General features: G+C 57.5%; 1 protein-coding gene across 1 annotated transcript in view; it reads left to right on the top strand.

Moving 5' to 3' along the window:
- Window positions 1-20,016, top strand: part of LOC306657406 (dynein axonemal heavy chain 17-like) — a gene marked incomplete at its 3' end in the record, with an annotated part of 38,634 nt that extends 18,618 nt beyond the window's left edge. The window contains exons 15-27 of the mRNA XM_079133363.1: window positions 1,518-1,664; window positions 6,636-6,744; window positions 7,512-7,615; window positions 8,302-8,442; window positions 9,524-9,667; window positions 10,864-11,046; window positions 12,110-12,364; window positions 13,273-13,442; window positions 13,757-13,979; window positions 15,157-15,273; window positions 15,400-15,486; window positions 17,404-17,556; window positions 19,942-20,016. Of these exons, the coding sequence (XP_078989489.1) occupies window positions 1,518-1,664; window positions 6,636-6,744; window positions 7,512-7,615; window positions 8,302-8,442; window positions 9,524-9,667; window positions 10,864-11,046; window positions 12,110-12,364; window positions 13,273-13,442; window positions 13,757-13,979; window positions 15,157-15,273; window positions 15,400-15,486; window positions 17,404-17,556; window positions 19,942-20,016 (1,908 nt within the window). The remainder of the gene's footprint in view (window positions 1-1,517; window positions 1,665-6,635; window positions 6,745-7,511; window positions 7,616-8,301; window positions 8,443-9,523; window positions 9,668-10,863; window positions 11,047-12,109; window positions 12,365-13,272; window positions 13,443-13,756; window positions 13,980-15,156; window positions 15,274-15,399; window positions 15,487-17,403; window positions 17,557-19,941) is intronic.
- Window positions 20,017-22,223: the final 2,207 nt, after the last annotated feature.

Raw genomic sequence — 22,223 nt, forward strand, 5'->3', positions numbered from 1 at the left:
ATCAAAGGTCTCTGTCTCACCCTCCTGGAGCTGATCTGGGAGAGGAGGAGGAAATGAGGGGGAAGAGAGAAAGAGATGGGTTAGCACAAAGAGGCAGGGAATACCACATATCAAGGTGAAAGCAGGTGCCTCAGGCAAGAGAGCAGGGAGGGCAGGTGAAGAAGGTGTGTAGGGATGGAGGAAGGGACTGGTGAAGAGGGACAAAGAGGGCTGGAGAAATGGCAGATGCAAGTTTAGATGTGATCCAAGGTCCACCAGAGGTAAGGGCGCTGGCCAAGCAGAGGTAGAGCAAAGAGCTAAGCAAAGCCCAGAGGTGTGAGTGTGTCTGGCATGCCCTAGGACCAGCAAGGAGGCCAGTGGGGCTGGGTAGAGTGGACAAGGGGAGGTGGTGGAGAAGAAAGTGATGGGAATCCTCATGGGTCATTGAAGGACGGGGTTAGGGTTTGAGCAAGATGGCGGCCCCTGGAGGGTTTCAGGCAGAAACCTGACTTACACCTGTAAAGGACCTCTCTCAGGGGGGCTGGACAGAAACTGGGAGTTCTTTGCTGCAATCCAGGTGAGAGATGATAGCCCAGCCCGGAGGGTGCTGGCTTGGGCCAGAATGGTTAGATTTGAGTAATGGCACCATGAGATTCCGGGTGGCTCAGATACAGAGTAGGAGAGAAAGACAGGAGTCAGCCCCGTTGTTTGGGGGCGGGGTGACCAGAAGATGGAACTGCCATCAGCCGACGTGGCACCAGAAGGGGCAGGCAGAGCAGGCTGCTGGGGAAGGTCGGCTGCTCTGTTTGGCCACATTGACTTTGAGATGTCAGACATTCAAGTGCAAATGTTGAGTAAGCAGATGGATGTGCAAGTCTGGAGGTTGGGAGAGAAGCTGGGTCGGAGACACAAATGCAGGACTCATCCGTATCTAGGTGGTAATTCCAGCCGTGAGGTCAGATGAGAACCAACGGAGAAGGACCGCACTCTGCCTCCCCAACATGGGAACTGCAAGATGTTCAAAGGGACTGATAAGGGTGACCAGGACAGTCTGATGTCCTGGAAGCGATGAGGAGGCCCTGTCCTCAGGGGAGGGAGTGACCAGCTGCTGGGAGGCCACGTGACATGGCAGATGGATTCAGCAACAAGGAGGTGTCCTTGAGCCCTGATGAGGATGACTTTGGGGACAGAGCAGTACTGGAAGTGATGCCCCAGATCTCCTAAGTCAAAACCAGATGGGGAGAGAGGAGAGAGGGAGGCCAGATCCTAGGGAGGACCCAGGTGAAGCCCTCAACGAAGCCTTTCTCCAAACGCCTGGGATGGGAGCGGGGAAGACAGGTGACGCTGCTGCCGTCCGCCCGGGGCGATGGCGTCAGCGCTTTCTGGCTCAGGACCCGTAATTAGGGTGAAGTCATCCTGGGCCTGCCAGCAAACTTCTTCCACCAGCTTCGGCCCCTCCCGGGTCGACCCCTGGGCGACGCTGTGCCGCGCTTCCAGGTTCCTTTCTAAGTGGCCTTTGACCTTCATTTGCCCTTTAGCTGGTGGCCGTCCTGAGAGAAGTCAAGTATTTGAACTTCCAGCAGCAAAAAGAGATCCCGGGCAGTGCGGAGCATCTGTTCTCCGACAACGAGACCTTCCGGAAGTTCGTGGGCAACCTGGAGCTCATCGTTGGCTGGTACAATGAGGTAAGCTGGCGTCGCTTGTTCGGTTTTCTTGCCAGGTTTCGCTTCGGTTGAGAACGAGCAGTGGTGTAGGATCTGCACGTAGGACAGAATAAGCAAGTGTGTTTCGATACTCACACGCGGGTCTCGCCGCTCACAGGCACGTGAGCAAAGACAGCGGGCCTCGGGCCAGCTGGTGGAGGGCTCCAGCGGGCCTTGCACGGCTCCTCAGAGATGCTTTTCTCTCCCAAACGTCTCTTGATAATACGAAGGCCATTCCACAACTTCCTCTCCTCTCTTAAAGTCGGGGAGGGGAGGGGACCTCTGGAACCCAGGCTGGGACTCTTGCTCTCCCGGGGCTTTGGCCAGCAAGCTGCGTGGGAGGTGCCTGGACACGTGGCCAGTCCACGCACTGCGACTGTGTTCGGGAATTCCCAGACTTCTGACGTCAGACCCGGGGCCCGAGGTCGGTCACAGAGGGACCGGTGACAAACGAGTGCAGCGGTTGTCTGGCCCTGCAGACAGTGCCTCCCGGTGACAGGGTGTGGCGAGGCTGTGTGCTCAGAGCACCTTCCGGGCAGGACGGGAGAGGATCAGAAGGGAGCCTGGCGTGGGGCTGGCGCAACGTGCCGTCCTTGTCCTGGGCGCCCCCTCTGAGAGGCCCCACCCACAGCGGGAAGAGGGACGTTGTGGGGTGATCTTGAGGCCCCGGACAGCCCTGTGTTGGAGGCTTGGTCCCCCGCCTGTGGGGGGTTATGGAACCTTCAGGAGGTAGGCCCCCACAAGGAAACTGGGTCACCCCCACTGGTCACTGGGGGTGTGCCCTCGAAGGAATGGGTGTTGGGACCGGCCCCTTCCTCTCTCCCTTTGCTTCTTGGTGCGAGGTGAGCAGCCTCCTCTGCCTCCACAGTGAGCTACCTCACCACAGGCCTGAAACCCTGGAAGCCATAAGCTAAAACAAACCTCCCTCCTGAGCCTGGTGACACACCTGCCACCCCAGCAGCTTGGGAGGCTGAGGCAGGAGGATCCCAAGTTCAGGGCCAGACTCAGCAACTTAGGGGAAGCCTGTCTCAGAATAAAAGCTAAAGGCCTGGGGATGCAGCCAATGGAGAGCACCCCTGGGTTCAGTTTCCAGTACCGCCAAATAATAATAATAATAATGATTATAATAAATCTTCTTTAAGTTGATTTTTTCCAGGCGTTTTGTCGCCATGAGGGAAAGCTCATGGGTGCACGCTGGGACACCCAGCTTTGATGCTCCCCATCTGCCACCACAGCAGATGGGCCGGTGTGAACAGAGTATGGCTTTGCTGTCGCTGCTGTAACACAGCACCACAAGCCAAGTGGCCCGAAGCAACACAGACCCATGGTCTTCTGGTCCTGGAGGTCAGGAGTCCACTGCCTGACTCTGCAGGTCAAGGGCCGGCTGGTCAGGAGGTCCTGGAAAGGGTCTGTGTCCTGGCTTTTCCAGCATTTAAGGGCAGCCACATTTCTTGGCCAACAGCCCCTGGGCCAGGCTCTCCTGAGAAACAGGAGCAGCGGGAGTGGAGATTGACCCAGAGATTCATGACGAGGAGTTGGCTCACTCGGTGACAGAGGCCGAGAACGCCCACCACCTGCTGTCTGCACGTTGGCGAGCCCGGAAGTCTGAGCCCAGGGCCGGGGAAGAGCGGGGCAGGCAATGTAAATCCTCTCCCAATGCAGGAGAGCAGAGGGGATGTCACAGCTGAGCAGAGAGCCAGGAGGCAGAGGCCACCGCCCTGCACCACCGCTCCCGCCACCCTGCTGGGGAGGGCCTCCTACCTTCCTGAGCCCTCAGTTCAAAGGCTCGCTCATCCTGAAGTGGCCAGAAACAATGTGGAGCCTGTGCCTGCCCCGCACACTAGGCAAGGCAGCTAGCAGGTACAACTGACCTGTCAGACACATCTGACTCCAAGGCACTGACCCCAACCTCTGCTCCCGTCAGCCAGCCTCCTCCCCTTGGCTTTCCTGCCTCCCTCTTGAGATTGCACATGGCCCCACAGCCCAGCCCACCCACAGTCTCCCTCAGATCCTCTCCCAGGACGCAGGGCAGCATCTCCGTGAGTCCCAGGGATGGGGACGTGGGCGTCATGGGGAGACTGAGGCTCCCACTCACCTCATCACAAGAAGCCAGAAAGATCCCCTCCCCTGGCGTTCCTGGGAGTCTGGGCTGGTCCAGAGAGCAAGGTGTCTGCAGTGCCATGGACACAGGAAGGGACACAGTCCCAGCACCCGGGGACATAGGAGCAGAGAAGGTGGGAAGGAGAGGGAGGGAGCCCAGGGAGTTGGGACCCTCGCGTGGACTTCAATCTCTTCCACTTTGTCCACTTCCTTTGTGGCCCCTCGCTAAGCCTTGCCTGATGGAGCTGTGCCACGTCCTCCTGCGACAGAAGGGGTGGCAAGGGTGACATCGTGAGACAAAGGGTGTCTCTGCCATGGGGACTCGCCGACGAAATGCCACAGGGAGGAGACGGAGCCCAGCGATTCAGCGCTACGCTGCACCCTTGGGAAAGCCGGGTTGGAAGGTGAAAGATGGGGCAGAGGCCGGGAGCCCGGGAAGCCTGCACTCTTGCTGGGTGGGAGCCCTGCAGGAGAGGCTGGGAAGCCAAGATCGTAGGAAGCTTGACGGGTGAGCTGTCACGGCGATTGGTCAAAATATCATCCACCCACCAAACCACCGAAGAACCCCCACGGCCGCAGTGTGACCTGCGGCGTGCTGAGCACGAAGCCAGCTGATGCTGGCTTTCCCAGGCGCAGATTGGACGGAGGTGCCGGGCTGTGCCGTGGGCCTGAAGGGGGCTGCCCGATCCTCTTCCTCCAGAACCACTCCCCTCCGCCGTGCGAGCCTCCCATCCCTGGAGCAGTGCCCGGTCGCGGTGCTGGGAAAACAGAAGCCAAAGAGAAGCAGCAGAGACATGATCCTGCCTTGTGCCCTGTGCAAAGGGCTTTCTACCGGGACCACATAATCAGGAAAAAGAAAAGTCAACAAACAGTATTTGAAATAAATCGAAAAACTGACCACCCGCTACTTTATTTCCAAACACAGCCAGCCAAGCACACGCTGTCCCGTCCAGCCCTGTGAACCCTTCAGCCACTGATGATGTCATGCTGTCAGTACAGATGTGGGGCCAGTGGGGTGGAAAGAGGAAGTGGACCCAGTCGAGCTTCAACTGCGCCATGGGCTGGGGAGGCCATTGCTCCTCAAAGGTGCAGCTGGGGCCTGTTCTTCACGAGGTTTCTGCAGCAAAGAGACCGTGGTCCTACAATCACGGGCCCCAGGTTCTCCTCAGCCAGCAGCTGCACCGCCATGGTCCAGGGCCAGTTATCAGCAGGCCAGTGGTTGAACTCGGTTTCAGGGCCCCTTCTCAAATGCCCTCCAGAGCTGTAGCTGCAAACACAGGAGAGGCGTTAGCTGTCCCGTGTGGGACGCATCCTCGGGCTGCGGGCTCGTAACTGTTCTTGCAGTTGTGTGACAGCGGGGCCTGCAGGGTGGCTCCTGCTCGTGGTCCTGCTTTGTCCCCCACAGATGCTCCTCGTCTGCTGCCTGGTCTGCCTTGGAGCTCTATTACTCCGCCATAACCCATCTGTTCTAAGAGTTCATGGTCTAAAAACATGAGCAGCATCGAGGGGATCACCATTTAAAGTCTCACGTTTATACAAAAATTCTTTCTGAAAAGTGAACTGTCAGAATGGAGCGATCCCGGTTTCCAGTTTGCTTGTGTCGGTGCTGGGGACTGAGCCCAGGGGCACTTAACCACTGCGCCACTTTCCCAGACCTTTCTATTTCTTATTTTTGACACAGGACCTTACTAAGTTGCTTAGGGCCTCCCTAAGTTGCAGAGGCAGACCTTGAACTTGTGATCCTCCTGCCTCGGCCTCCCTAGTCACTGGGATCACAGGTGTGCACCACGGCTCCTGGTTCAATGTCCTGTTCTAACACTGAGCCATCCCTCACTTCGCACAGACCTGTCCTTGAAAAGTTACATACGAAGCAAATGCTGTTGGAGGAAGTGATACTCGAAACTCAGTTTAAGGGGATAATTTGTAAGAACTGGGCACAGCTTTCCTTTCCTGCATTTTTCTGATTTTGCTTCCTGGATTTGGGTTTTTTGAGTGTTAGGTAATTTCTTGAGCCGGGCAGAGCTGGGTCACGGCCACAGAACCTACCCTGTCACTAATGGGTCTGTTAATCCTGTGAACAGCTTTTCTGCAGATCCTGGGGCCCCTGCTGCGTGACTAGACTTAGACCCCTGAGCAAGGAGGGCTCAGAGCCCAGAAACACCCCCGTTGTTCACGCGCACTTCTTTGGTTTTTTTCTAAGACTCCATTAAGTGTTGGAGCTGAGGCGTCCCCCAAGGCGCTGTTCATGCAGGAGTCCTCGGAGGGGAAGTGGCTGGGCTGTGAGAGCTGTAGTCTGATCAGTCCACCCAGGTCCGAATGACAGGCTGGGTGGTACCTGGGCAGCTGGGGCGTGGCAGGGGAGGGGTCACTAGGTCGTCCCCTGCAAGGGTGCATCTGCCCCGGGCCCCTTCCCTCTCTGCTTCCTGACCTGCCATGAGCTGAGCCCAGAGCAATGGAGTCTGTGGACTGAGGCCTCTGAAACCCCAGCCTCAAACAAGCCTTCCCTCCTCCAGGTTGCTGTTCTGGGTTATTTTAGCCACAGTGATGCCGAGCTGCCAACACAGACTTAAGCCAGTTAGGCACAGTTGGGGGTGGTGGCCCTGCCTGCACTCTGTGGGGGGCCAGCTCTCCCCGCTGTAACACAGATGAGGAAGAGCCAAGAACACACACAGACCCTTTGTCTCAAAAATCTCTGTGAAAACCAACATCTCCTGAAGTGCCATTCACACGCAATTCCCCCCAAATGATCCTGGTTGTGACCCGGTGGTGGTGAGCGTAGGCGCAGCCCTGACCTTGTTCCATCCTTAGCGTGTGGAGGTGCGGCGAGGCTAGGAGCAGGCCCTTGTCTTCCAGATAAAGGCCACAGTGATGGATGTGGAGTACCCGCTGATCAAGTCAGAGCTGGAAACCATCGATGACAGACTGTCCAGTGCAGAGACCACGCTCTTCTGGAACGGCGAAGGTACCTAGGCCACCACGGCCCAGGCTGCTCAGGGTCCCGGCTACCCACGCGGGTCCTGGGCCACCCAGGAGTGGCACTGGCACCTCCCGGCCTTCCACAGCAGCTGCAGCTGTGCCAGGCTGAGGTCCAAAGCCAAGGCGGTTCTGCCTGCTGCTGGTCCTGACCATTCCCGTCACTTACACACAGCGGGGCCCAGGCCTCCTGGACGCTGCAGGGTCCAGGAGGTGCAGCCCAGCTCCTCCTGCCTGCTTCCCCCAGGGCGCAGGTGGACCACCCCAACCCCCGCCAGGCCTGGCCCCACCTCTGAGGTGCTGCCGGCCCCACTGCTGCTCCCTCCCTGAGGCCTTCTCCTGTGCCTTAAGTCTGCTCCTGTCCCCGAGGCCACACCATCCCCCACTCAGCAGGGCAGGACCGAATGCTGGTGTCCATATCCTGGAAGACAGGGTCCCTGGACTTCGCTGTGCGTCTTGCCCCTTTCCTCCCTTGTCTGCCGAGGACACACCTCTTTCCCAGCTGCTCATGTCCCTGACAGCTTCATGGGAAGCTCAGGTCCCTCTGGCAGTCACTCGTGGCTGGAGGGGCTGGAGGGGCAGGAGCACAGGAGTCCTGGGTCCTGGTGGAACGAGGGTCGGGCGGAAGGTACCCTGCCGCTCTCCATGGCAGAGGAGGAGAGCTGACCCCACAGCGGTCAGTGCTGAGCTGACCCACCAAGGGTCCTCGTGTTGCAAAGTCCTTTCCTGTGAGACCCCTTTGGGCTTGTACTTCAGGTGTGTTTCAATACATCCAAGAGATGCGAGAAATTCTGCACAACCTGCAGAACAGGATGCAAAAAGCAAAGCAGAACATCGAAGGGATTTCCCAGGCCATGAAGGTGAGCAAATCCCGAGAGCAGAACGGGGCCAGGGAAGCCAACGGGGCCCTGCAGAGAGGCCCATGGCAAGTGCCACGCCTGGTAAAAGGCAGCGGGACCCTGCCCTTGAGTGCTCGGGACCGGGGAGCCATATGGGAGTGGTCCCAAGGCAGAAGGAGCCCCCTCACCCTGAACTGGATTCTGTTCCAAAGTGCTGAGCTCAGCAGAGCAGTGCAGGGCTGCCCGTGCCAGGCGGGCACCAGGAGGGAGGCGGGGACAGGCTCGCGTCCTCCTGGGAGCAGGCGCAGGCCCCAGCAGCGTCGGCAGCACTCCCCCTCCCTGGGGCCACGGAGCCGGGCTCTCAGAACCCAGGTCATCATGCGATGGTGTCGCTGGGGCTCTCCTCTCCTAGCTCAAGTCCCCCGTGGTCCTGTTACCATTCGCCTTTGCATCTTCCTGCTCCGTTCCGATCTGCCCACTAAATGGGGACGGAAGCCACTGCTCCCTCCTACGTTTGCGTGGAGGAGGTCCTCAGATGACTTTCTCAGGAGTTAGGCAACGTGCCCTGGGCCCCAAGTAGGCGTGGAGAACTAGGCTCCGGCTGGAGATGGGCCAGGGACGCAGCGACCCACCCCAAGAGGAGGCCCAGCGGAGCCGCGGCCCCCCCCCCCCGCCGACGCCTGTTCCCGCTCACGCTCTCCCTCCAGGACTGGTCGGCCAACCCCCTGTTTGAAAGAAAGGACAACAAGAAAGAGGCCCTGCTAGACCTAGATGGAAGGATGGTCAACCTGAACAAGCGCTACACGGCCGTCAAGGAGGCTGGCGTGAAGATCCAGGCCATGGTCACGGTGAGCACAGGCCGGGAGGGCGGGGAGCCAGGTGGAGAGGTCACAAACGGGCAGGGGCCTGCCCTCTAGTGCAGTCCCTGGTCTCTAACCCAGGACAGAGTCCCCGAGAACAGCCAACCATTGGCTGTGTGCTTGGAAGCCTGACCCTTGGTGCGTCCGCCCTCCTCTGTCAGGGGAATTAGAGCCCCAGACCCTGCACAGACTTGGTATAGGCAAGGGACCCCCCCTTCTGGTCCAGCAAGTCCCGTTCTCCGAGGCTAGGCTGCGTCCCCAGGGCTTCTCGTCCATGAGCGTGGGCACCGGAACGGGCACGGGCTGCATCCAGCCAGCACATTTAAGGGGCTTGTGGAGGTGACGCAGGCACTACAGGACACTCCTCCTGGGCCATGAAAATTGGGGCTTTGCATCAGCCTGGAAGAAAGGACCCCTCCCCGCAGTTCCAGACATCACAGGGCAGTCTGGGGGCTCCCCAGGGCGGTGTGCAAATGAACTCCGAGGGCACTGATGGCAGGTCACATCCAGACCCCAGCAGGTCCCCCGGGAGGATGGCCCATGTGGCTCTCCTTGTGGTCGCTTCATGGCCTTGAAGTTTGCTGGCCCAATGAATGACAGCTGGACCGCCTGTCCGTCTGTCCATCAACCCCCCCATCCGTCCCCCACTGTGGATCCGGTCACCAGCCCCTGCTGTCCCAGGCACACCGCCTGCCCGGGGTGCAGTATCGGAGAGGACAGTCAACCCCGCTCTTCTGAGGCTGGGCCTCGGAGGTGGATGCAGACCAAGACGAGCCCATTAGAGCAGTCGTGCGTGCCAGAGGGAGCAACAGTGGCTGCATTGGGTTCAGAGGGGCAGCCCCAGCCGAGATGGGCAGGGGTGTTCAAGGAGGGCCTCGGCCAGGGGGTGACATCTGAGTGGGGACCTGACGCCTGGCGGGAGAGGAGGGAGTGGCCTGGCGCAGCTCCTGCGTGGGACAGAGCCCCGTACCCTGGGGAACCTCGGAGACCTCGAGCACAGGGCAAAGGTGGCCAGGGTGTCCTGCTGAACTGGACCAGAGCACTGACAGCCAGCACGTTCTGTTCACAGGAGAACGCAGAGCTGTTCAAAGCAGACACACTGAGCCAGCCCTGGAAGGACTACGTCAACTACATCGACAGCATGGTCCTCAAAGAATTCGACTATTTCGTCCGCAAGTCTCTCAATTACCTGATGGACAACATGGTTTTGGATGTAAGTGGTCAGTACACGATGGCCCTGGAGATGTGTGGGTGAGGGCGAGGGTGTGCACACGTTCTATTCTCATAAACACAGGGCAGGGCTGCGCCGGAGACGATAGTGTGGAGTCCCAATTATGGATAAACAGACTTGCTGGGCACAGTGGTACACGCCTGTAATCTCAGCAGCTCGGGGCTAAAGCAGGAGGATCGCAAATTCACAACCAGCTTTGGCAACTTAGCGAGACCCTGGGGATGTGACTCAGTGGTTAAGTGCCCCTGGTACCAAAAAAAAAAAAAAAAAAAAAAAAGCCACAAGAAAACACTTATTAAAGTCTTCCTAATTAAAATCAGGGCAGCAGATCACCTAGGTCTGCCATAGCACAAGTCACTGGAGAATGCCTAAATAGATCTGAGGGAATGGTCCCACCTGCTGCCAGGAGAGGCAGAGCAGGCACTGCGGTCCCCTGCACGTGTTGGTGGGGGCTGGGCTCCTGCCAGCCCCATCACTAGCCTGCTGCCCGCTATTGGGCGGGGCGGAAGCGTTGAGCAGGTCAGGCAAGAGGGTGCGCTGGTCAACTCCAAGACACGATCCCTGGGTTCTCCAAGGGGATGACCCTCTCCCCGCCCGCCTCCTTTGCGTTGCGGTGATTGCCAAGTGATCCCCAGTACAGCGGAAGGCAAGGTCAGAGCTGCCCCCAGCCACCAACAGGAGGGGCATGACACTGAGGCGCCCGAGGGCACCTGGGCATGAGGTGCAGAGGGCAGCTGGGTGAGCACAGGTCTCACGGCTGGTTGGCGACCTTCTTGGTCCATTCTGCCATAACAGGAGGCCAGTCTGGGGCTTCCAGGAACAGACGGGGCCATGGGCAGCAGGGACCTGGGGACGTGAGGGCTGCCCAGTGCAGCTGTGCACTCTGCTTCCCTCAGTCCCCAGGAGCCCAGAGGGCCAGGGCGGCCACTGTCCCCATCCTCCAAACCCACGACCCTTGCTTTATACACTTGTGGAAACTGCAGCTTGAGTGGCTTTCCTGAGGCCACACGGCGAGGTCAGCAGCAGAGGGTTTGGCCCAAGAGACCATCTCCCCAGGCACTGCCTCCCCACAGCCTGCTCCGGAGGCGGGCCCACGGCCAGGTGGAGGGCCACTGAGAAGGGTGCCATGGAACCTCGCCGTGGCCGTGAGGCTCTGACCCCGTGGCCACGTGTTTCAGGAGAGCATCGCGCCCCTGTTTGAGATCCACATGGAGCTGGATGAGGAGGGGCTGACCTTCAGCCCGTCACTGGAGGTGGGCTCTGAGCGCGGCTTCCTGGCGCTGATCGAGGGCCTGGTCAACGACATCTACAATGTGGCCAGACTCATCCCCCGGCTGGCCAAGGGCAGGGTGAACTACAAGGTCAGTCCTGGCTCAACGAGCCCTGCCCTTTCCGTGTGGGCAGTCCTGGTCCCTGGGCTCAGAGCTGCCTCCTGAGCTCAGCAAGCGTCTGGTTGGGCTTAGCTCAGTGACAGCAGTGACTGATGGGGAGCTCAAGGCTTCTGTCCCAGGGGTTCCCAGGACCGAAAACTCTCCCCTCTCTCCTCTCCCTCCTGACTCCATCCTGCCCAGAGGGCCTCTCTTCCCCTGGGTGTCGCTCCCGGCGAGAGGTGGGGCGTGTGGTCTCTGCTCCCCCCGGGCCCACGCTGGGGCTCTCTCTGCTCGCAGGCGTGTGCTGGTGTTTGTGAATATGTGTGCGTGCACTGTCACCCGTGTGCATGGTGAGCTGAGCGGGAACGCGGGAGGACCTTGCTGACTCCCAGGAGGTCTGGGGCGGCCTCTCCCACATGCTGCCGAGAGCTCTTCCTGAAGGTGGGAGGAGCCGTCCAGATGGAGTCGGGCAGTGGAAATGGCCTATGACTTCTGAGTCGCAGAAAGGCGATGTGCCCAGCCCCCATGCCCACAGCAAACTCTCCCAGAGTTCAGAATGGTCCCCCACAGTTTTGCAGACACAAGACAAGCAAGTGCCCTCTACACCCACCTGAGTATCCCCAGCCCAATAACTCCTGTGGACAGAGCTTGCTGCCCCACCAGGGGCTCTCCTGGCACCCACACACAGACTGTCCCAAAGACACCGGGGACACCCAGGAAGGATGTCACAGAGCTGAAGGGCTCATGGTGCCAAGGGTCTCTCACACCTGGACAGTAGACCCCATGTGGTCCCTGCCTTTGTCCCATGTCCCCTCTGGCACATGGACATGTCAAGGGCTGAGTATCTGTGGAAGGAGGAAATCCATGTGGAGTCATCTCAGGGCCACTGGGCAGATACCACGCTCAGCAATCTCCCGAGAGAGCGTTGCAAATTGGTGAACCCCCTGCCCTGACTCCTCAGCCACCACAGCTGCTTCCCAAGGCAGGGCGGGGAGATCTAAGTCAGAGTGGCAGGCAGGTGGCTCACCTCTCGGCCTATCCCACTGGCTTCCAGACGGACTTGGAAGACAAGACAGACCTCATCGAGATGAGGGAAGAGCTGTCCAGCGTGGTCATCAATGCCATGAAGGAGGCCGAGGAGTACCAGGACTCCATGGAGAGGTACTCCTACCTCTGGACCGACGACCTGCAGGAGTTCATGAGGAACTTCCTCATCTTCGGGCACGTGCCCACGGCGGAGGAGCTGGACACCCGGACAGACGCCCCTATGCCCAAGACGCCACCAGCCCTCACTCAGTTCCAGGAGCAGGTGTGCCTAGGCCTCCGGGGTCCCCCAGGCAGGATGCCAGGGCTCGGCATAAGACCTAGTGACACGGTTGTCCAGGTCTGCTGAGGCCACTGGACCAGGGGATGATGGCCACCCAGAGCGAAGCTGGTAGAGGAGGGGAGTGTGTACCACACAGGCCACAGGGCCTCAAGGGTTGGTTGGGAGGTGGAGGGAGCATGGGCACGTGGGCAGGAGCCTGTGCTGTGGTCTCCAGGGAAGGAACAGGCAGAGTTGGCAGGCTTGGGGCTGCTAGTGCCGTCCAACAGACTCGGGCTGGTGCCGCCCTGGGGTGCTCAGGGCAGCAGGGTCTGCGTGTGGGGGGTGTTGGGGATCAAGCCAAGCACACTGCCACCCAGCCCTACCAGGGCGGGGGTACTGGTCCCCAGTGCAAGGCCCTGGGACAGCCCAGGAACGGGGCTGGCTACAGCCTGGCCCACCGGCACGTGGAGAGCACGCAAGGCCCCGAACACAGAGCAGCGAGATGCAGAGACTAAGGAACGTGCTTCGTGCACGAGCCCCTCCCCAGGCCGTCCCAAGGCACAGTGAGGAGACAGCCCTGCCAGCAAGGCCACCTCCCCTCCAGGGGGAGTGACCGTGAGGTTAGAGAGCCCCAAGGGGGCCTTGGGGGCGCCCTTGGAGCCTGCGAGCCCCTCTGCTGCTCCTGTCCCTCCTGCTCCGGAAGTGCTCCCAACTCTGCCCTCTGACAGGCCACCCCCTCTGGGGGTGAACTTGGGGCTAGAAGGCCCCCTGGGGAGGACAATGCCTTGTCCCCAGGGCTCCCCGGAGCACACCCGCCGGGCAGCTGCCCTCTGCGGCCCAACCAGGAGGCCGCGCCAGCCCCGGCCAGCGGGTGCAGAGCAGGGGTCCTGACGTCCACGGCTGGTTTCCAGATCGACTCCTACGAGAAGCTGTACGAGGAGGTGTCCAGGTGCGAGAACACCAAGGTGTTCCACGGCTGGCTGCAGTGCGACTGCCGCCCCTTCAAACAGGCCCTGCTCAACACCATCAAGCGCTGGAGCCTCATGTTCAAGCGCTATCTGAGCGACCACGTCATCAACAGGTGGGCAGGCGCCAAGGAATCCCTGGGGAGCCCAGAGCCCAGCAGGGAAAGGCGACATTGAACAAGCCCCCCGTGACTGAAATCACGGGCAGCAGTCAGGGCCGTGACAGGCACACTGCCGGGAGACAGCATCACCTAGCCAAGTCACCCAGGCAGCAGCCAGCCGGGGCCTCTGAGCTGTGACCTCCAGCCGGGACCCACAGACCAGTTCTGGCTGAGCTGGCCGGGCATCGGTGATATCAGGGGACCAAAGGGGGCAGCAGCCCTCCCTCCCCAGGGCTGGGGCCTGTGGCTGAGGAGCCCTCTGTCCCCAGCCTCACAGACCTGGAGGACTTCATGAAGGTGTGCAGGACGGGCCTGAAGAAGCCGCTCAAGGAGGGGGACTACGACGGGCTGGTGGAGGTGATGGGGCACCTGATGAGGGTCAAGGAGAGGCAGGCGGCCACCGACAGCATGTTCGAGCCCCTGAAGCAGACCATCGAGCTGCTCAGGATCTATGGGGAGGAGCTGCCCGAGGAGGCCCACCTGAAGCTGCAGGTAGGCTCCCCGCCTCGGAGGCCAGCCGCCACAGGTGCGGGGCGGTCACCACAGGCGTGACTCCACACACTCCAGACTCCCGGAGCTCAGGGCCGCGGGGCAACCTCTGGGCCCAAGGGGCCCCGCCTGATGGTCTTGTTGGGCTGAAAGTGCCCTGTGCCCCACACCTTCTCCTGACCACTGAACCCGCCCTGGGCACCGAGGGACTGGAGAGAGACCAAGGTCAGAGAGGACCCCTGGAGAGCAGGCGGTCAAGGGAAGGGCACAGAAGCTGCCTTCATGCACTTGTGGAGCTGATGGTCAGCATGGAAGAAGGCGCGTGGGCAGGCCGGCCAGGGCCGGCACTGCCCAGCCTCCTCAGGGCCCACAAGGGTCACCAGTCTTCCCAGACCTGCCTGCCTCTCTGGCTCCCTGTCTTCTCTGTGTCCCGTCACACCAGGTACCAAGCCAGTGCCGAGGCCCACTCCCAGGGGTCACCAGGGGAAGGGGCCCGTAGGCTCAAGCCCCTGCAGGGTTGGTGGCCAGGGCCACCCTGTGCCACCGAGAGCCTGCCACAGGCCTGTCAGGTTGGGACTGCACGGGCGCACTGCCACCCTGCCCTAGGCCCCTGGGGCCGTGCGGCCTGGAGCGCTTGGCCTGTCCCTCGGTGCTCCTAGGCTGCACGTGGGGCAGCAGAGGTGAGAATGGTGCTGGAGCCAGCTGCTGCAGCAGGCCCTGAGGACAGCCCCCCTGGGACCAGGGGCCGCCCGGGTTTGTTGGCAGCTCACAGGCAGGAGTCCTGTTTGCCTTCAAAACATTTTACGATTGCGAGGACAACGTCTGCCCAGGTGTGGGGAACTTGTGGAACAGGGAGTTTCATCTGATGGTTATGAGCCACCAGGAAGGGCAGCGGGCACGGGGACCCTTCCGGGGAAGGCAAGCCCCCCACGATGGTGGTGGCCGCAAGACGGCACCCCACAACACAGGTGCAGGCGCACACACACGCGGGTCAGGTAGAAAGGCTGGGGAGAGGCAGCTCCATTGTCCAGTTGGCAGAAGCGCCGGCCCCAGCTTCCTGGTCCACCATCGCGGGGTGTGTGAGGCACTGTTCGCGTAGCTTCTTGTGAGCCTGCGATCATTTCAAGACAGGAAGTCTAGGAAAAAGAGAACAAGGCCTCCCTGCCTTTGCCTCCCACAGGAGCTGCCGGAGCAGTGGACAAACACCAAGAAACTGGCCATCCAGGTGAAACAGAACGTGGCTCCCCTCCAGGCCAACGAGGTCAGCATCCTGCGGCGGAAGTGCCAGCAATTCGAGGTATGGCCATCGGGCGGAGCCAGGCCGGGCTCGGGAGCCGAGAGGCTGGGCACCCTGGGGACGCCCGGCTGGGAGCCGCGCCCTGCCGGCCCTGGTCAGCCGTGTCTCTGCCTCGCTCTCCCGCAGATCAAGCAGCAGGAGTTCAGGGAGAAGTTCAGAAAGGAGGCCCCGTTCGCCTTCAGCAGCCTGGAGCCCTACAAGGCCCTGAACAAGGTAGGTGTGCACGAGGCCAGGCGGGGCTGGCTCTGGGGACCCAGACCTGCCCGCCCTCCTCAGGCTGGTGTTCCTGCAAGTCCAGAGTCGCCCTCCATGGGGCTTGCTGGGAGTTGTGCATGGGGGTGTGCATGTGTATGCATGTGTGCCTGTGTGTGTGCATGTGCATGTGTGCACATATGTGTATGTGCGCACATGTGGTTGTGCAAGTGTGTGTGCCTGTGTGTGCACATGTGTGCATGTGTAGGTATGTACATCTGTGCACATGTGTGAGTGTGGGGGTGTGTGCACGTGTGAGTACACGTGTGTACATGTGTGTGTGCGTGTGTGCATGCGTGTACACGTGGACGTGCCCCTCAGGCCTGCCCCGCCACAGGCCTCTATGCCGCGCTGCAGGACTGTACCCGGGCTCATCTGGACATTCTGCCAGTCTTGCCAACCCCTGTCCCTCAGCCCAGCATCACCTTGCTGGTCCCCATCTCTGTTTCTGTGCTGTGGTTTCTTGTCACCTGGGCCTAACACTCACCTTCCAACCCTGAGCCCTTCCCCTCTCTGGCCCACCATGTCCAGCCAGATGCCAGGTTTCCTGCATGTTCCTACTATGTCCCACAGTCCACATTCACAGTCAGTGTCTGTTGGAGAGGTTCACAGGTCCTGGATACCCACTCACCCTGGGGCCCTGGGGGCAAGAGCGGGCCGGGTGCACAGGGCCTGGAGGGTCCAGCAGAGCAGCAACCTGCCGGTCCCTCTGCTCCCAGCGTGGAGCCCAGGCCCCAGACCTCTGCCTCGTTCGGCAGCAGCTGGACCTGCAGCAGATGCAAACACCAGGATGTCCTGTGGTCACCTTGCTTCCCCTGCCCCGAACCTCTGCTCTTCTGCTGCCTAGCTCTGGGGCCTGCCCCTCCAGAGGGTCAAGGTGCTCCCTGTCCTCCTGGAGCCGTCCATCTGCAGGCCCAGGCTGAACTCTGGAGAGTTCCAGGGGCGGGGGCACTGGCGGCCATCCTGTCCAAGCCATGGCCTCCAGCGAGGGACAGGGAAGGCTGGGCCCAACGTGCATGTCCAGGAAGGCCGTCAAGGGCAGTGTGCCCACATGCAGGAGCCAGCCCTGTTTCCACTCGTCCCATGTAGCTGCGTGCCATGCAGATGTGTGAACACACACACATGCATGCACGCGCACACGCATGATCGTCCCTCGGTACCCAGGGGGACGGGTTCCTGTGGATGCCAGCTTCAACAAGGCTCAAGTCCCTCCCATCGGCCTGCAGTATTTGCACAGAACCTGAGCACCCCCCGTACGTCATCCCTAGACTGCTGACCCACACGTGTGTTGTGAATGCTGTGCGAACAGCCGCTACGGTGTAGCATTTAGAGAACACCCACACGGAAACCAAAGCCCGTGCACGGTCAGTGCAGATTCAGCTGTTCTCTCCTTTTCTCAAATATGCTCAATCTGCACTTGGTTGAGTCCCTGGACGGAAACTGCAGGCGTGCAACAGGGGCAAAAACAGTGACGGGGCGGGGACCCTGGGACACATCTTTTCTCCTCCCCTTTGCCTCTGGACATTCTAATTTTTAAAGCAAGCCAGCATCACTTGTGTCATTTTTAATAAGATCAAAATGTAGTATAAAAACAGGGGAGACGCTGGGAAACCACATCTCAGCAGGAAGTGAGCGTCCGCACAGTTGTTCCGAGCCCCGGCCAGGCCTGCAGAGGCGGCCCCCTCCCTGTGTCCGGAGCAAGGGCCGGGCGCCACAGGTGGGGCAGGGGTGTCTGCTGTGCCCTTGGCTGGAGCACTGGGCTCCGTGCCGGGGGGTTGGAGGACAGAGAGGGCAGAGAGGACAGGGGCAGCAGAGCGGGCTGGCCCCTGGCCTGGGCAGCAGCCCCTGACGGCCCCTCCCGCCCCTTCCCGCCCCCAGCAACAAAAGAGCATCGCGGCCATGGAGGAGAGCATGGAAGCACTGTGCAAGTCCGGAAGCCTGTTCGAGGTCACCGTCCCCGACTTCAAGCAGCTCAAAGCCTGCCACAGGGAGGTCCGCCTGCTGAAGGAACTCTGGGACATGATCGTCATGGTGAGGCGGCAGGCCCAGGGGCACGGAGTGGGGCTGCCCGGCTCCAGGAGGGGCTGCTCTGGGGCCCGGGGTTTCGGGTCCTGGGGGACGGTTGCTCTGGCGCCCGGCGCGTGCTGCTTCTGGGTGGGGCATCCTCCCGCCTCCGCCTCCTCCTCTCATTCTCCCTCATGCCTCGCCTCTCTTTTTAAAAACATTTTAGGATAGTCCTTACCTGTCTTAGTCCACTCGAGCTGCTGCGACAACACACCAACCTAGTTATTTCTTACTGTCCCGGAGGCTGGGAGTCAGGTCAGGGCGAGTTCCGTGTCTGGTGAGGGCGGCTTCCTGGCTCATAGATGGCGCCTTCTCACTGTGGCTTGGCATGGCAGAGGGGCCAGGGTCTCTCTGGAGTCTCTTTTATAAGGGCACTAATCCCATTCAAGAGGGCTGCACCCCATGACCTGATCAGCTCCAAGCACCGTGGCCTTGGGGGTGAGGTCTGAACATGAATCTGGGGCAGGGGGACATGAACATTCAGACCCTAGCACACTGGGTCCCCTGGAAAGGCGCGTGGCTTCCATCTGCACTTCCTACCAACTGAAGACAAGAGGCTCCTTTCCCCAGGCTTATTTGACGGGGACATTATTTGTTGCTCTGCAATGAACCGTCCATCCCTTTTGCCCTCTTTCTAATTGGAGCTTTCTGTCATCATCTTCTACCATTGAGTCTGAGAGCTTTTGTTTATTCTAGAAGCTGGCCCTTCGTCACATGCATGGTTTGCAGCTGCTCCTCTCAGTCCAAAGTTGGCCTCTTCGCTCTCTCAGTGGCCTTTCCCAGGGCGAAAGCTTGTAATTGTGACAGAATCCGTTTCATCAGCCTTTCCTTTCATGGGCCGTGGCTTAGGGGCTAAGTGAGGGATTCTGTGCCTGCATCCCAAAGACATCCTCCTGTGACTTGATCCTGAAAGTCGCACGTCTTACACTTAGGTCCCAGCTCCAACCTGAGTTAACTTTGGGTGACGGAGAGGTTTAGGTTGACCTTCACAGTCTGGCATACAGACGTGTGGTTGCTCCAGCACTGTTGTTGAAAGGCCGTCCGTCCCTCCTCCCCTGGGGTGGGTTTGTGCTTCTGTCCTGACTCAGTTGGGTGTATATGAGTGGCGCTGTTCACAGGTCCCTGTTCTGCAGGTCTGTGCCTGCTCCTCTGCAGTACCACCCAGTGTTGATTTCTGTACCTGTCCGGCCAGACTTGCTATCAGGCAGAGGAGGTCCTCCCACTTGACATTCTTTGCCAAGGTTGTTTCATATTCTAGGACTTGCATTTTCCTAAGGGAATTTTGGGAATAAGTCTGTTGTATCTATATGAAAAAAAAAATTTGCTGGGATCTTTATGGGAATTACCTTGAACCTGTGGCTGGATCTGGGGAGAGCTGGTGTCTTTACTATGCTGAGCCTTCCCATTCATGAACATTGTATGTCTCTCCATTTATTTGGCTCTTGTCTCATTTCTTTAATCTGCATTCTGCGATTTTGGCATAAAGACGCTCTACCTGTTTTGTTGAATTTACACCTAAGTATTTCTTTTCTCTTTTGAGTGATTGTGAATGGTACTGTGTCCTACGTTTTGGTTTCCACCTGTTTGTTCTGGTCCATGCAAACGTGATGAATTTTTGTGTTTATTTTTATCTTGTGACCTTGCTGAACTCACTTTTTAGTCCTAGGGTTCCTTAGAGATTTTCTACAGAGACAATAATGTTATCTGCACATCAGGAGAGTTTGTTTTTCTTTTCCGATCTTTATGTGTTCCTATTTCTTTCTCTTGCCTTTTTGTGGTGTCTTGAACTTCCAGTGCTATGTTGGATTAAGAGTGGTAAGTTCAAACGTTCTTGCATTTTTCTTAGCCTCAGGGAAAGCATTTTACTATTGAGTGTGGTATTAGCTGGAAGTTTGTAAATCTCGAAAGTTCTTCTCTATCCCTGTATTTTTCAATGTTCATGAATAGGTACTGGATTCTTTAAAATGTGCTTTCTGTGTCAACTCATAAGATTGTATGCTTTTTCTCCTGTAGTCTGTCATAGAGGATCTCACTGATTTTTTAATTAAAAATATATGAATAAACCCCATTTGATCAAGGTGCATAATTTTTTGGTACGTTGCTGGATTCAATTTGCTAATATTTTTGTTAAGAATTTTTGTGTGTAAATTCATCAGAATACTGGTCTATCATTTTATCATGATGTATTTGGTTTTGGTAAGAGTAATACTAGACTCATGACTTAAAAATGTTTCCCTGCCCTTTGCTTCCTGGCTATCTGAGTACAGTGGATTCCTCCCCAGGCTGCCTGGCTGGCAGGGCCCTGGTGGGTCCCTGGGGATCCCTGAGGTGGGGGACCCCTTTCCTCCCCAGTCTGTGTCTGCCTCGCTGGCTGCAGCTTCAGCCTTTCACTTTCGGTCTGACTGCCTGGAACAGGAGTTGCAGTGAATTCCTCCTTTCTTTGGATCCAGCCCCTGCCCTGGGTTGCTGTGACATGTCAGAGTTGAAAGAAGCCTCTGGAACTCCTGATCACATCTTGATTCTAGGCCACAGGATAGAAAGAGCAAGAAACAGAGATGTCCCCCTTCCCGTTCCGCTGTATGCAGATGTTCCAGACTGTGTCCAGATGCACGTCTTACACAGATGCCGTCACGTTCTGCAGCTTGATTTGCTCTACGAATGGACGATTGAATCACAGAAGACAACTCAACCTTCACTATCCATGGAGGTTGAGCAGTGATGTCCTAAGCTGTTACCCTGTGTTGCGAAAGGAGGAGAAGGATACTGGTTAAAACGGATGGTGCCATCAAATCACCAGAGATGAGGAACCACAGCTCACTCAACTGCATGTCCAAAATGCCCAGGCAGGAGTCGCACAGTGGGTTAGTGCAAGAATTCTCTCCCTCATTGCCCACGATAGTGGAGGTCTTGACTTAACCAGAGACAAACAGCATGGAGGACCGAGTCCCACCAGAATGTGAGAACTCAGGAAAGCTGTGACGATAAGAAGCCTGAACCGGAGGAAGCTCCAGGTGACAGTTAACCAGCTCTTCCTCTGCCCAGTGGTCCTAAGTTGCCCAGAATTTCAGATCAGTTCTCAAGACAAAATAGGATGGGATATTTATTGGTCCTTGAAATGACCTTGGGGATTGCTCAGCTGGCTTGATTCTTTCTATAGATGAAGAAACCAGGGAACAAAGTAACAGCAGTAATAATACATAATAAGCCATTATCTTACATCATGGTCTCAGCAGAGTTAGTCCATTTATGTCACAAGTGGATGAGCAGACTCGAGAAACGAGGAAACGAAAAATTTGGGACATGTCACATTTTGAGACTAAATTCAGTCCATTTATTCAACTACCTTCTTGTGCTCTCTTTACATTTTCTGTTAATTCAATATATAATTATAGCCTCTTATGAAGAAAGAAGTACTTCAGATATTAAGTCTATGCCTCAGTTATGGATGTTAAATTCCAAATCAAAAGAAAATACATCTCACAATGACAGAAAAATCAAAAGATATGAAGAACTCATAAAGGACTTTGGAACAGTTCAGGAAAGTTACAAGGCTCATTTGCATTGTATCGACTTCATTTTCTGAGCATTAGAACTGACTGAATCAATGTTTGGTTGTAAGGGATCATCTATCATGTTCCTATGTTAGCAAGCCAACAACCCTAAAATTCTTAAGACAAACTCACTTCATCTGAATCTCTAAGACTTTTTATAGAGGTTGTGAACTTGGGGAGTGAGAAACTAATTAGCCAGAATATCTTTTTGTTTGTTTGCTGGTTTTCCCTCCAAGCTATTTAGAAATAATCCTAGGATTATATTACACTTAGCTTCATAATAATGCCATAGAAGCCTGAAAATATTTATAAGTGGCATCACTTGGTTGCAAGACTGCAAAAGGAAGGGAAGAAGGGAGGGGGGAATCCTATAAGCAGACAGCTGGAGATTGCACTTGAGGTTGGAGTCTGATAAAGCTAGGGTAAATTGCATTCCAGTTACTGGCCAGTCCTGTAACCTTCCATCTGCATCTGTGTGTGAGGGTGAGAGGCAGTGGTCCTTCTCGGGAGAGTTCATTACCGAACACACAGGCATTGCATGAGGTCGTGCTACGTTGGCTCCATTGTAGATGGTCCAAAGACAGTTTCCTGTTGTATTCTTTTTGTCTGCTATAGGGATCCTCTCAGGAGGGCCAGTCCTCTGACTGTGTGTGTGACTCAGACCCAGAGTGCCACTCTGAGCACGCGCTTGCTTTCCTGATGGCATTTGAAGGCTCTTAGAAAGTCTCCTAATAGTCACATGAACTAAGGGAGACCAACACTTCTTTCAAGTCCTATAAGCATTCTAATTTTAAAACAGAGCCATGATCAGTGAGAGAGAGTAAGAGGTCTGTCTGTATACGGATACCCCGGAAGCTGGCGAGGAAGCTCCCAGGATGAGTGAGGGGCCGGAGCGGGGATCGATGGCATTTTCACTGTGCCCTCTGTGTCTTTTGTTGTGACACCTGTGTGTACACACTGTCCTGTTATAATTGCTTTACGTGGTACTTTGAAATAAAGTCATGGGGGAGAAATGGCATTTGAGTACACCAGCACAGCGTATTCCAGGCAAGCGGACGACTACAGTTTGGGAAAAACTTCTGT

The sequence above is a fragment of the Sciurus vulgaris genome (assembly GCF_902686455.1).
Source record: "Sciurus vulgaris genome assembly, chromosome: 3".
In the NCBI taxonomy this organism is placed as follows: Eukaryota; Metazoa; Chordata; class Mammalia; order Rodentia; family Sciuridae; genus Sciurus; species Sciurus vulgaris.